The sequence below is a fragment of the Ursus maritimus genome, unplaced genomic scaffold (assembly GCF_017311325.1).
Source record: "Ursus maritimus isolate PB19 unplaced genomic scaffold, ASM1731132v1 scaffold_34, whole genome shotgun sequence".
Taxonomy (NCBI): Eukaryota; Metazoa; Chordata; class Mammalia; order Carnivora; family Ursidae; genus Ursus; species Ursus maritimus.
Genome location: NW_024426008.1, coordinates 6663455 through 6676679, shown reverse-complemented (window position 1 = coordinate 6676679; position 13225 = coordinate 6663455). Strand labels below are relative to the sequence as shown.

At 44.9% G+C, this 13225-nt stretch overlaps 1 protein-coding gene across 1 annotated transcript in view; it reads right to left on the bottom strand.

The window, feature by feature from the left end:
* Positions 1–12666, bottom strand: part of RASEF (RAS and EF-hand domain containing) — a 77389-nt gene extending 64723 nt beyond the window's left edge. Inside the window, exon 1 of the mRNA XM_008695821.2 lies at positions 12245–12666. Within this exon, the coding sequence (XP_008694043.2) occupies positions 12245–12666 (422 nt within the window). The remainder of the gene's footprint in view (positions 1–12244) is intronic.
* Positions 12667–13225: the final 559 nt, after the last annotated feature.

Below are 13225 nucleotides of genomic sequence, written 5' to 3'. Positions count from 1 at the left end.
CTCCCTCTCTCTCTGTCCTTGCCCCGCTGATGCTCTCTCTCTCAAATGAATGAATAAATATTTTAAAAAAGAAAGAAGAGAAAATAAGTCCATTTCTCTGAGAGGGTGCATCTCAGAGCCATAAATACATGTACGGTAAGCCTTTTCTTGGCCAATAGAACATGATAGTAACATTAAAGTCACCACAGAAATTTGGTATGTTGTTTTAGAGTGTTTAGGCATTTGGAAGGGGTATAGGAGGAACCTAACATATGTACAGGGATCTTTCTAGATTCAAATAAATATCCGAAAGTTTTCTGGTACATATTTTACAACCTAGAAGCATTTTAAAAATGCCCTCTGATCTTATCAAAACTGATTCCCAAGACACAGGGAATCTCAAAAACTGAGAATATCTGAAAAAGTTTCTCACTGGCTGTGGTTCATGTTATGTGTCAACTTGGTGAGGCTACTGTACTCAAATACTTGGTCATACATGTCTAGATAATTGCTGTGAAGGTATTTTGTACATGAGACTAGCATTTAAATCAGTAGACTCTGAGTAAAGCACATTACCCTCCATAATGTGGGCACACCTCATCCCATTAACTGAAGACAGTAAGACAAAGACTGACCTCTGCCAGGGAATAAGGCATTCTTCCAGCAGACTGCCTTCACACTCCAGCTGCCACACTCACTCTTCCCTGGGTCTCCAGCCTCCTGGTCTACCCGCCTGCAGAGCTGGGACTCGCCCGCCTCCACAATCAATGAGCCAATTCTTTAAAATAAATTTTTTTCTCTCTCTGACACACACACGCACACACTTTATTGTTTCTGTTTCTCTAGGGAACCCTAAATAATACGGTGGTTTAAAGCATTGCACTGTGGGGCTAAAAACACACCAAAAAATGTACCAGCTTCACAGCACATACAAGCTAGCACTGCCTAAAAGAGTTAAATAAGATTATTCAACTTATTCAGTTGAATAAGTTGAATTCAATAAGAACCTAATTATTTTTCAGTTGCTGAATAAGAACTTTAAGTGTCATTTGATGCAGTAAGGTCACTTTTTAAGGGTCACTTTAAAAATATCGTAATATTTTAATTGTTGCCAGGGCTCATGAGGATTGTAACAACCCGTCTGAAAGATCTGCAGACCTTCGCAGACCAACAGATTTTTGTTGGCCTGGAGACAGCTTATTCACTGTAATCTATCAGCAGCAAGGTGATGCATTATCCCTTTAGACCAGTACGAAGCCTCCAAAGCTGTCCACACGGAACCAATCTCACTCTCAGTCACAGCTTTGTACCTTGCTCTAGCCCCTCACGAATCTGTACTCAAGACCAGGACTGCTCTGCCACAATTGTGTTCCCATAGCATTAATGAGCTCGTTTCCTAGGTCAATAAGTGAGCGGTGCCAAAGTAGAGGTTGTATTTCCCAGCATATTAATGCTTTGCCTCCCCTGAGCCCCCCAAGTAACAGCCACCAAATGCAAGTCCCTTCCCAAAGCTGAAGCAGCAAGCTGCAGGTGAACACAGTGCAGGACACAATGCCCACCTGGCCCGGGCCTTCCTCTTGACACAGACTGTCCATGTGCTTTGTCTTGGTTCTTTCAGAGCTTTATGCATTTTGTCCTTGGCCCTATGACTCAGGAGCCACAACCTATATACCTCCCTCCATCAACCTTCCTTCGTCTTCAAAAAAATAAACTACAAAATCCTATATTTTCATTTTTTTTAAAGATTTTGTTTATTTATTTGACAGAGAGACAGCCAGCGAGAGAGGGAACACAAGCAGGGTGAGTGGGAGAGAAAGAAGCAGCCTCCCAGCAGACGAGCCTGATGTGGGGCTCGATCTCAGGACTCTGAGATCACACCCTGAGCCAAAGGCAGACGATTAATGACTGAGCCACCCAGGCGCCCCAATATTTTCATTTTTTAAAACTATCTACAGGTATTCCTGGATGTTGTATTTCTGTGTCTATTAAGACTCTAACATGACTTTTTTTTTATTGTGCTGGTACCTTATTAGGCTTGTTACTGTTTTTTTTAGTGTTCTGGTTACAAAGGTGCACAATACTGAGTGGTCGGCCTCATTCTTTTTTTTTTCCTATGTCCTGTGTGTTTGCAGAATATTACGTTTTTCTGGAATGCATACACCGCGTTAGAGCAGGAATGCCTGCACTGTAATTCATTCGTTAACATCCCCAAGCGAACCCTATCTGCCAGACTGAAGTACATGCTATGCCATGTACTCCCGAGGAGGAAGAGAAAAAATATTTTGCATCACAAACACTAACACTGGTTTACAGCGTTTCTGTCAGAAAACATGACATACGAACGTCCTCAAACATGGATTTCCTGAGCCAATGTCGGGTGACTCTTCTGGAATTCTTCCACCCCAGCCCAGAGCAGACTGTGACTCTGTTCTATGGAGGCAAGAATTACAAAGTGACTGTGTCACATCGAGGGACGTAACGGAGCAGCCGCCACGCCCAGTAGGTGAGCAACAAGCCAGCAATTTACCGCGGGCAGCAGGTGACACTTTCACCACTGCACTCGGGCTTCTGAATGAATAACTGACTTGCACTTTTTTGCTTTATATCCAGACATTTAAAATATATTCTTGGTCAAAGTTACCACTATAACAAAATGGCCACGTGAACGTGCCCCCATAATTTTATAATTGTAAATAATCACAATGGGGGTTTGTGGCAGAACATTCTCATAAAATGTCCCAAAACTAAGTTTTAAAAAATTGAAATTGAAGGGAGTGGTTGCCCTGGTGTGTGTGTGGCGGGAGGGTGCTCTTAAAATGTGTCATTATCTCGGGGCACCTGGGTGGCTCAGTCGGTTAAGAGTCTGCCTTCAGCTCAGGGTCCTGGGATCAAGTCCCAAGTCGGACTCTCTGCCTAGTGGGGAGCCTGCTTCACCCTCTCCCTTTGGTCCTCCCTCCTGCTCGTGCTCTTTCTCTTTCTCATATAAATAAAATCTTTTAACTAAATGAATGAATGAATGAATGTGTCATTATCTCAAGTGTTTCTGCTTGCTCACCCAGAAACAGCAGTAAAGAGTACATTAAAGGGGCAAAGTTTGACAGAACCTGTATTTGGGACTGCTCAAAGACAAAAGACAAAAACAAACAAAAACTAAGACACAGAGCTTTGGTACCTTCTCAAATTTCTCATCTCTGTAAAAAAAATTCATATTTCTTTGTTTTTTTCTTGTGGTGAGAAACATACATGACATCTACTTTCTTAACAAAAATTTAAGCAAACAGGACAGTATTGCTGACACATTATTGTAAAGCAAATCTCCAGAATTTTTTCATCTTGAATGACAGATGCATACCCATCAAACAGCAACTCCTCATTTTCCCCTCCCCTTGCCCCTATGACCACCATTCTACTTCCTCCTTCCAAGAGTTTGACTTCCAAGAGGATACTTCATACAAGTGGAATCATGCAGTATTTGTCCTTCTATGACCAGCTTATTTCGCTTAGTGTAATTCCTCAAGGTTCATCCATGGTGTTGCCTATTGTGGGAATTCCTTATTTTTTAAAGCTGAATGATATTCCATTGTATGTATATACCTTTTCTTCATCCAATCATCTTTCGATGGGCACTTAGATTGCTTCCACATCTTGGCTATGGTGAATAATGCTACAATGACCATGGGAATGCAGATATCTCTTCAAGATTCTGATTTCAATCAATTCTCTTGGATACATACCCAGAAGTGGGTCTACTGAATCATGGGGTAGTTCTATTTCTAACTTTTTGAGAAAATTCCGTAGTGTTTTCCACAGTGGCTGCACCATTTTATGTTCCCACCAACAGTGTACCAGGGTTCCATTTCTCCATGCTCACTAGGATGTGTTACTTTCTGGGGTTTTTTGATACAGGTATGAAATGGTATCTCATTGTGGTTTTGATTTGCATTTCCCTGATGACTAGTGATATTGAGCATCTTTTCATCCCCATGAAAAATGTTTTGCCTGAAGAACAAAGTATTCCAACGATGAAAGAAAATACCACTGCTGTACCTCTTGTAACTACATTCTTCTATTTATAATCAGAAGTCACTCCAATCAGATTGATTTTGTTACAAGTCTTAAAAAGTATGACATCCTTAAAAACTATGACATGTCTTTTTTTTCTTTTTTTTTAAAGATTTTATTTATTTATTCGACAGAGAGAGACAGCCAGCGAGAGAGGGAACACAAGCAGGGGTAGTGGGAGAGGAAGAAGCAGGCTCATAGCGGAAGAGCCCGACGTGGGGCTCGATCCCACAACGCCGGGACCACGCCCTGAGCCGAAGGCAGACGCCCAATCGCTGTGCCACCCAGGCGCCCCAAAAACTATGACATGTCTTAAAAATTATTTCAGCTTCAAATAAAAGAGAAAGACAGACATCAGGGTAAAAGGGGTTCTGGACATCCCAGTGCATTCAGAAAACACCCCTCCTCCTCCAAGGAGGGCAGCATAACCCAGAGGTGGAAAATACTGTACAGCAACATCTGTTGAGCCTCAACGAGCTAACTCTGAAAAGTATAATAATATCCAAGAGCAAAAAAAAAAAAAAAAAAGTGAGCAAAGAGAGACTATCTTTGGGTCAAAAAATACTATGTACAAACTTGCAAGCAGAAGTAGCAGCACAATTAAAGTCCTGAGTTAGGGTACCATGCAATCACATGCTCACATCAACATGGATCTTCAAAGCGAAACTATACCCGACACTGGAATTTACCAGGGCACGCTCACAGGTAGGAAACAAAGGATGCACACGGGAAATGGTATCTTTCCCACCTCCATGCTTTGACCTTCACAGAGGATGCAAATCAGCAATTTCCACTTAAAATCCGAAATTTTCACCATCTTTTGTAAGTTGGCATCACTGACAGCACTGGGCCTTACAACCATCATGATAGTAACTCCATCCTCCCAGGTAAAGCCGAGGCTGGTACTGGGCTCAGACTCTCCTCCACCAGGTCAATGTTACCCACCTGGCCCCAGAGCCTTTGACTTCGTGAGCCCCCCTCCATTACGTCAGTCACACTCCACAGGATGGTAAGAGAAGGGAACCTGGAGGTTATCTGACAGGTGCCCGGAGTCTCTCCCTGGAACAGTTACAGCACCACAGGAGCTGGAAGGACACGATTTCTGCATCGAAGACAGGAGGAAACTCTCTGACTTTAGTTCATCTGCTTGGATTCTGACCACCGGTAAGAGCTGGACCCAGACTATCCATCCACCCATGATTCTTCCCACTTTATACCCTCACTGACGCTGTCACCTCTGGATAGAGACAAACTGGCCAAGAAACTTTGATTTCTGACAGGGTTCTGTTTTAAAACACCTGGTGCCTAGTGCAGTCCTGGGGAACATGTGCATATGAAAACGTATTATTTGAAGGAAAGAAGCAAGGAAGGAGGGAGGGAGGAAGGACTGACAGATAATAAAAAAAGGCAAGAAGAGTTTCTTCTGTGGGTAAATGAAAAGACTGGGAGCAATTTACGATGAACTTCTTCCACAGAATTACACCCTCAAGTGGCAGACAAGATTGATAAGCAAAGAAAAATACACTAACGTTGCCAATCCTATACTGTCCTTGAGAATTTCACATTCTTTTAGAACATTCTATCTCACACTTGATTAACATGCAGACCTTACTTAAAAATGTCTCCTCTGGGTGCCAGAGTTGACGTAAACATTGTTTATGCCATGTTGCTTAACTACGAACAAACATAAACCAGATAAAAACTTCCTATAGCGCCAAAACATTTAGAAGGCCAACATACATTTACAGAATCGATGAGATCAGAACTAGCAACATTCATCTACTCTGAAGCGAAATCGCCATCGCCAACGTCACTACGGTAGTACAGCTTCAAGTGGCTCTTCTGAGCACAATGACATGACAAGAGCCCCACCGTCCCGTCACTTTCTACCGAGACCACAGACCACTCAACACGCTGCCTTGTCAGCCACTGTCCTGCCTTCCTCATCGGCCCGTGACAACGAATGCAGGATGCTGCACAATCTTTACCACAGAGGCAGGCTTTGAAACGGTGCGGCCAAATCTGTGAGTCATCAGGTGATTCCAAATGTGCGCAAATTAGTTTCTATTATATTTCCTCGAAACGAAAACAAAAATGTTCAGTATTCTAAGATTCCCAAGTATACGTGTAAAGACCCCAAAAGGTCTGTGGCCCCTGATTTGAGAAACACTCTTGACATGAAATGTCCATAGCCTGGGGTATACACCAGGAGGTAGTTTTTCACTGATTATACTGCAATTCCAGGTCCTTCAGGTGTCAGAACCTCCTACATACTTAAGAAAGTGAGACAATGCGCTCCTTGGAGGTCAGGGTCAAGTCTATAAAGTCTCTCTAGTGCCTAGGACACTGGAAGGCCCACTGAGTGAATGACAGAAAGAATTAAAGAAACATGTTTGAGCTTCTGCATCTATAGATCTTTTTATAAGACATACAGACTAAGTCCTTAAGGATTAAAATTCACTATTCTCCTTTTATAACTGCTCTGACAAAAGTGATTATGATTTGGGAAGTTCCAAACATTTACAAGTTGAAGCAATGGAATCCTTTTTTGAGGAACTAATTATAAAGAAATCATGTGTCATACCTATATTCCTCCACAACAACTTCCCTGTGGAAAACAGTGTTTGCTTTCCATTTTACAACCTGATTTAAGACGAATATCGTTAGATAAAAGTAGCCTAAATACCCACAATAAGGAATCTCTCCCCATTTCTTCCTTCCAACAACATACTGCAATGGGGAGCTACTTTAGTGTTAACAAGTCACGCACAAAGCAAGAGTGTATGCTGTATACACCATTTTAGGAGGAAAAAACCCAGGCATTTGAATCTCTTCATCACCTACAGGGTCTCATTTCTGCCATCAGCCTCCAAGCCTCCATTCAAGGCAGATCAGCGTTATGCAGCTACTTCTATTTTCAAATGAAGTAAGATTATGTAGCCCAGGCAGAAATGAAGAAATGGGCAAAAATTTCTCCATGCTCAATGTGACAGGAGTAGTATGACCTTGAATTTGAACAGTGATTTGGGAGAGGAGTCTATCAAAACTTCAGGTTAAAAGATTAGCTAAGAGGGGCGCCTGGGTGGCACAGCGGTTGAGCGTCTGCCTTCGGCTCAGGGCGTGATCCCGGCGTTACGGGATCGAGTCCCACATCAGGCTCTTCCGCTATGAGCCTGCTTCTTCCTCTCCCACTCCCCCTGCTTGTGTTCCCTCTCTCGCTGGCTGTCTCTCTCTGTCGAATAAATAAATAAAATCTTTAAAAAAAAAAAAAAGATTAGCTAAGAGAACAGTCTATGGTACTGGAGGGTAGTCTTCCCCAAGGACACCCCATTTTGAGCCTTTTTCTTTGTGTCCACACCATAAGGGTAGGATAAATCATCTCTTATCAAAACCTGAGAACAAAGCACTGAACAATCAGTGAGATTTCAGTCTGAGCAGGGCCACTAACCATCTGGCCAGACAGATAAACCTCCAAGGACGGGACAGCGAGAACATGTTTCTGGGGCCAGGAGGCCAAAATTGAAATCATTACCTTGAGATAAAATTCAAATATCAAAACCAGGAGGGACCACCAGCAAGTAGAGCCCATAAAAGCCAAGCCGTGCACAGACTCCTACAGAGCCCAGGAGCAGGGCTCAAAAAGTTCAAGGCAGAGCTGTGGTCTTCTCAACAGACAGGTTTCTCCCATTCAGCAGCAGGGCAATGACACACAGAATTATAGGAGAGGATATACTAGGGAGGGGAAAAGGAAAAGCAACAGACCAACAACAGTTAGAAAATATATACCTATAAAGATCCCACTTCTGAACCGAGAAAAAGCAGAGAAATCTGGAAAGACTGTGGCCAGAACACTGATAGATCCCAAAGCCAGGGCCAGAGGTAAATACCACACTCGGGCAAAAACACCCTTAATCCTCTTCCAGGACTGGGGTCCAACCCACTGGCACGCCTCAAGGCTAGACAAGTCTTTACCTACTTGGATGAACACCAAATAATATTTCTGGCCACATGAGTGAAAAACATATCTTCAAATACTACAAACACCATCCAAAGCACCAAGAAGTTCACATTCTGAGGATACTCAAGAGCTAAAATCAAGTAGAGCAGAGCTGATTTGTCCCTCCCACCTCAAGATAGCTTTCCATGAACTCATTCAGTGGAAAGAGAGGGGAAACTGAGGCACTATCCAATCTGTCCATCTGTGTGTTGATCTCTATCTTTCCCCTCCTCTCCCGCTCCATGTCTCCAGCCCTTCCTCTGAGTTTATGTTTCTCTGCCTACATCTATCCTCTGCTTTCCCATCTTGTGAAGCACATCATGGAAGAGAAGGGGGCTTGTGAAGCAACTGTGTTATTAGGAAAGAAAGAATCAGACTGGAAAGGGCTAACGTGGAAACCAAGAAGGGGAAAAGTAAAAGAACCAGTGTGGAAACTATCCCTCTGCCTACTTGTAACTACATGTTTTAAAAAATGTCCTGCTTAAGTGGGATTGGTGCTCAGCCATTGATCTTTTTCCCTTGATTTTCATAATCATCACTACAGTTATGTGGATATGCTGAAGTACACTGTTTTTGACAAACCATAGGCAGCTCATAAGTGGGTAGTTTTGGTTCTTCTCAATTAAATTTATTGTTTCTAGATGATCAAAATAAAAGCCTCCCCTTCAACAGTGTGTGTGTAGGAAGATCAGAAACCATGAGAAACAGCTGACCATGCGGGACCGATTTGGGTGTCTGAACAACAGCGGCAGCCCAGCCCAGCCTGGCAGGTCACCAATCACAATCATGCCTGTTACATTACAAGCACCCTCCTGGGTCTGTCCCTGATCTGGCCATTGTGGCAGAACCTGTGCCCACGCACAAATCCACTGTTGTGCTCATGCCAGCTGGAGCTCACGTTTCTGTTTGTGAAAACATGCAGTTCTAAGTTGATTTATCAAGTGGTATCAATTCACAAATAACACAATCAGAACCAACACAGTTGAGAAAACTCTCAAAAGCTTCAGGTCCTCCTAGAGGAGAGAGTTCTACTGTCCCACTATCCCTTGGTCAAATGCTCACACACACACACACACACACACACACAAACACACAGACATCCTATTTCCCTCTCTCCTTGCCAATCTTAGAACACCACGACCAGCTCACACAAGAACGTAAAAAGAGAGAGAGAGAGAGAGAATCAACAAAAAGAATGGAGAAGATGCTTATAACATGAACTGCATTCTCAGTATATGAATCAAGGAATCAAAGAACACCAGTTTATTCTGTTCATTTTGCAAACATTTACGGAGCGCATTTATTAAGTACCTACTAGGTACAAAACTCCCTTTCATAACCCCCAGCACAAGAAATTGGCCAGACTAGGTTATTACAAGTCTGTTCTCTATCTCTCACCAAACATTTTCTCCCCACTTCATGGAATGTTCTTGGCCCTGTACAATCTTCCTTCCTGAATTCTCTTCTATAACCACATCACCTTGGCCATTCTGGTTTCACCTGTTGGCTGACCGAATTCCAGTTCACTAGGAAGTGGTGATGGCCATCCTGCCCCATAGACGATTTACACCTGCCCAGCTCAGGTTAATAGGTCACTTGACTACTGGGGACATTCCCCTTTAGGGGAAGGAGTCTTTCAATTGTCCATGAAAAAACCAACTTCAGAGTGAGTTGACACACATCTCAGAGACCATTTTCATCCTTTTAGAGTGCAACAGTATTTCTTCTCTAAGATCACAGTATTGATGACTGGGGAGTTTAAACCCAAACTTGTTTAATATTTTTAAACCAGGAGCTTGAATGGTCTTATAAATGGAAATTCTGTCAACACTGCCACACTTTGCCTTATAGGGGCCAAACATACTTATATCTGATACCTGATCTCAAACTGGACATGAAAACCTGCTGGATAAGAATGGGACAAGAAGCCACAAGGGGTAAGATGGTGTGCCAGATGAGAAACAAAGCCACTAGATGAAATGGCACACCTTCCTAGAGAAACAATTTTTCCACTGGAGGAAAGTATAACATTTTATATTAAAATAAGTCCCAATATATCATGGAGTAAACTGAACAAATACATGCCCTGTTTTTAAAATAAAAACTCAAGATTTCAAAGACAGCTACTGGTTGCAGTTGTCTGTTGGGCTATATATGGAATTTCTTGCAAATAACCCTCTTTTGCCTTTAAATGTTCTTTGATGAAATTCTTGAGAAGTGCTTCACCCACACTATAAACTTCTTGAGGGCATGAACTACATCTCATCCTTCTCTTTGTCCCCAGGGGCCTAGGGCAGGACCTATGACAGTGTCTGGCACAAAATCACTCAATAATGTCTGCAGAATTAATTTGGCTGAAATAATGCCAATGGCATTATCAATAACAAAAGATTTCTACTACATTTGGATGAGAGGATGGGAAGGTGAACAGCTGTATAAGGAAGTGGAATAGAAGCCAACGAATTTACCAAAAACAGTTATTGGCTGCCATGGTAACAATCAGATGAAGCAACTCAGTTTAGTTCTTTTCCACTTGAACAAGCACAGGAAGGCAAATATTGTACTTGTTAATCTCCAATCACAAGGGGGTGTGGCTTAAAACACAAGTCTACCAGGTGACATTGGTGCCCATTAAACTTAATAACCTTTGAAGAGTTTGGAAAGGCATCATGATAATAACAATATCACCACTAATATTAAATCCTGGTTTCTATACTGATACTAAGAAGACCATCCTAATCATTTCAAGGTTAAGTGTCAAATATTTGTTGCTGAGACTTGACAGATCTGTGTGTGGGTATGTGTGTAAAACACAGCATGGGTTCACCTTTCCTGATTCTTAAATTGTTACCTTTTGTAACTAGCTGGACCCAAACCAGATAAAAGATAATTCCAAGAGTATAGTTTATAGCAATGCTTACATTTTTCTACTTCCCTGGTGGAGACGTTGGATTTTAACTCGTTTGTAAATAATAGAAAAGATGGGTATCACACCCACTTTCTCTACACCATCCGTCTCATACTTGGCAATGAGTCACTCTCCAATGCCTTGCTCTCCAAACTGGAGGGAGGAGCTGGGCGGAGGAGGAAGTGGGACTCCCAGGCCTGCAGGTCCAAGCTGTGAATGGGTGAGCAAGACCACTGACCGTCCCAGGGCTATTTGCTTTTCTGAGTCTTATGTCTAAGATATGCGTGCTGCCAGCCAAAATGATACCTTTCAGTTCTCAATAAGGACAGCCAGAGCTCCATAAGCTTTCAACCATAATCCAAACAGAAATACATTTTATAGCATTAACATGTTTGTAGTGTCTGAGGAGAAGTGAAAATAACAGTTCAAGACATACCATGACAGTAAGTCGAGGACAAATGCATATCACTCTTGAATAAAAACTGAGTATCTTTCTCTCCATGCCCTGCCCCTACAAGCATTCCCTTTCCCCCTGAGAATTAAGTTAGCAACTTGATACTATTTCTGTCCAAGACATAGAGAATTTACTGTATAATTTTATCATTTTATTCCATTGCATAAAAAGCAAGATTTTCAGTTCAACAACACATGGGATCAAATCCCTGCTCTTTCATTAACCAGTGAAGCTCCTTAATGTCTTACAGGACTTAATTTCTGGGTCTTAGTTTCTTCAACCATCAGAGATAAGAAAACCACTTCCCAGGGTTGTTGCAAAAATTAAACGAACGAACTCTGTAAAATACCTAGCACATCAATGAATATGTAAGTCCAGCAATATAAATGCCCAACATGTTTCGGCGTCTGTGTTGTTGTAGGAAAATAACAAATACAAGAACTACTACATATAAAGGACACGAGTTTTGACCGTGTCGCAGCTCCGGGTCGCCACTCCCGGGTGCAGCCAGAAGGCCTTGGCAGAAGGTGCGATGAGATGTGGGGAGCGCTCCTAAACTCTGGTCTGGGCACAAACTCTGGACGCTGCGGATTTCACTGTGTGGCCCTCAGAAATGAGCAAGTGAAACTTTCTCCCCAAACCCTGACTCCGAACGCACTCCCTTTCTTCAACTCTAGGGGATCTCGTCTTGGAAAAATTAGAGTCCGTGGATGGAGAAAAGCAACTCACAAGGAGTAGGGGCTAGTGGGTCTGCCCACTCCGCGGGTTAAGGGCGAGATGCCAGCGCACCAGGAAGGGCAGGTAAGACCATCCTCACCTCCCGCCCTCCAACCCACACACGCACCTGGGGATGAATTTGGCCTCGTCTCCAAGTCGCGCCTGGAAGTCCTGCCAAGCCTGGCCGGAACTGGCCCGACCCCAGGGGGCTTCCAGCGCGTCCCCGTCGCCCTCGTCCTCTTCGCTGTCCTCGGGGTCGGGCCCCGCCTGGGCTGAGGCGGGCGCTGGTCCCCCTGAAGGCCAGCCTCGGCGCCGCCCCCCGCGGCGGAGCCCACGGAAGCCGCGCGCGAACTCCTGAAAGGTGATGGCGCCGTCGCGGTCAGCGTCTAGCCGCTGGAACACGGCCTCGGCGTCCGCCGGCCGCACGCGCAGCTCCGCGCACAGCGCGCCAAACTCCTCGCGCTCCAGGCGCCCCGAGCGGTTCGCGTCGCAGGCAGCGAAGACCGAGCGCAGGCGGGCCAGCTCCTCCCGGTCCCCGTCCGCCTCCATCCCGCCCGGCGAGAATAGCCCAGCCGGCTCCGGGGCGCGCGGCCCGCCGGGGCAGCGGCGACGGCGGGAAGTCCGGGGCCACCTGCTGCCGCCGGGAGCCGCGGTGAGTTGGCCTTGTCCGGCTGGTTTGGCCACTTGCAGGAATGACCCGGCGGGGCGGGGGCGGGGCACTCCGACGCTGGTCCCGCGCGCGGCCCCTACCGGCTCGGGAGCGGGACTCCGGGTACAGCGCAGCAGCGCCCGCCCGAGACTGAGCGCCCCGGGGGGCGGCCCTCACACTTTCCCGGCGGGCCCGGCTCCGCCCAGCCAGGTAGGAGGGGCGCGAGGCTCGGGTTCCCACGCCTCCGAAGTCCGTTGTCCCTTCTGTGCCAGGCTCCAGCCGACCGAGCCTGGGTTGGGGCCTCTTGAACTTGGGATACCCGGCCAGAACCGGGGCTTGCAGCGGTAACGTTGCCAGGCCCTTCGGAGTAAACACTGTTTGCTCAGGTAAAGCCAAGAGCCAGCAGGAGTGTGCAATGCTAACTGGACAAAAAGAGAGAAGGAAGATAGGATGCCAAAT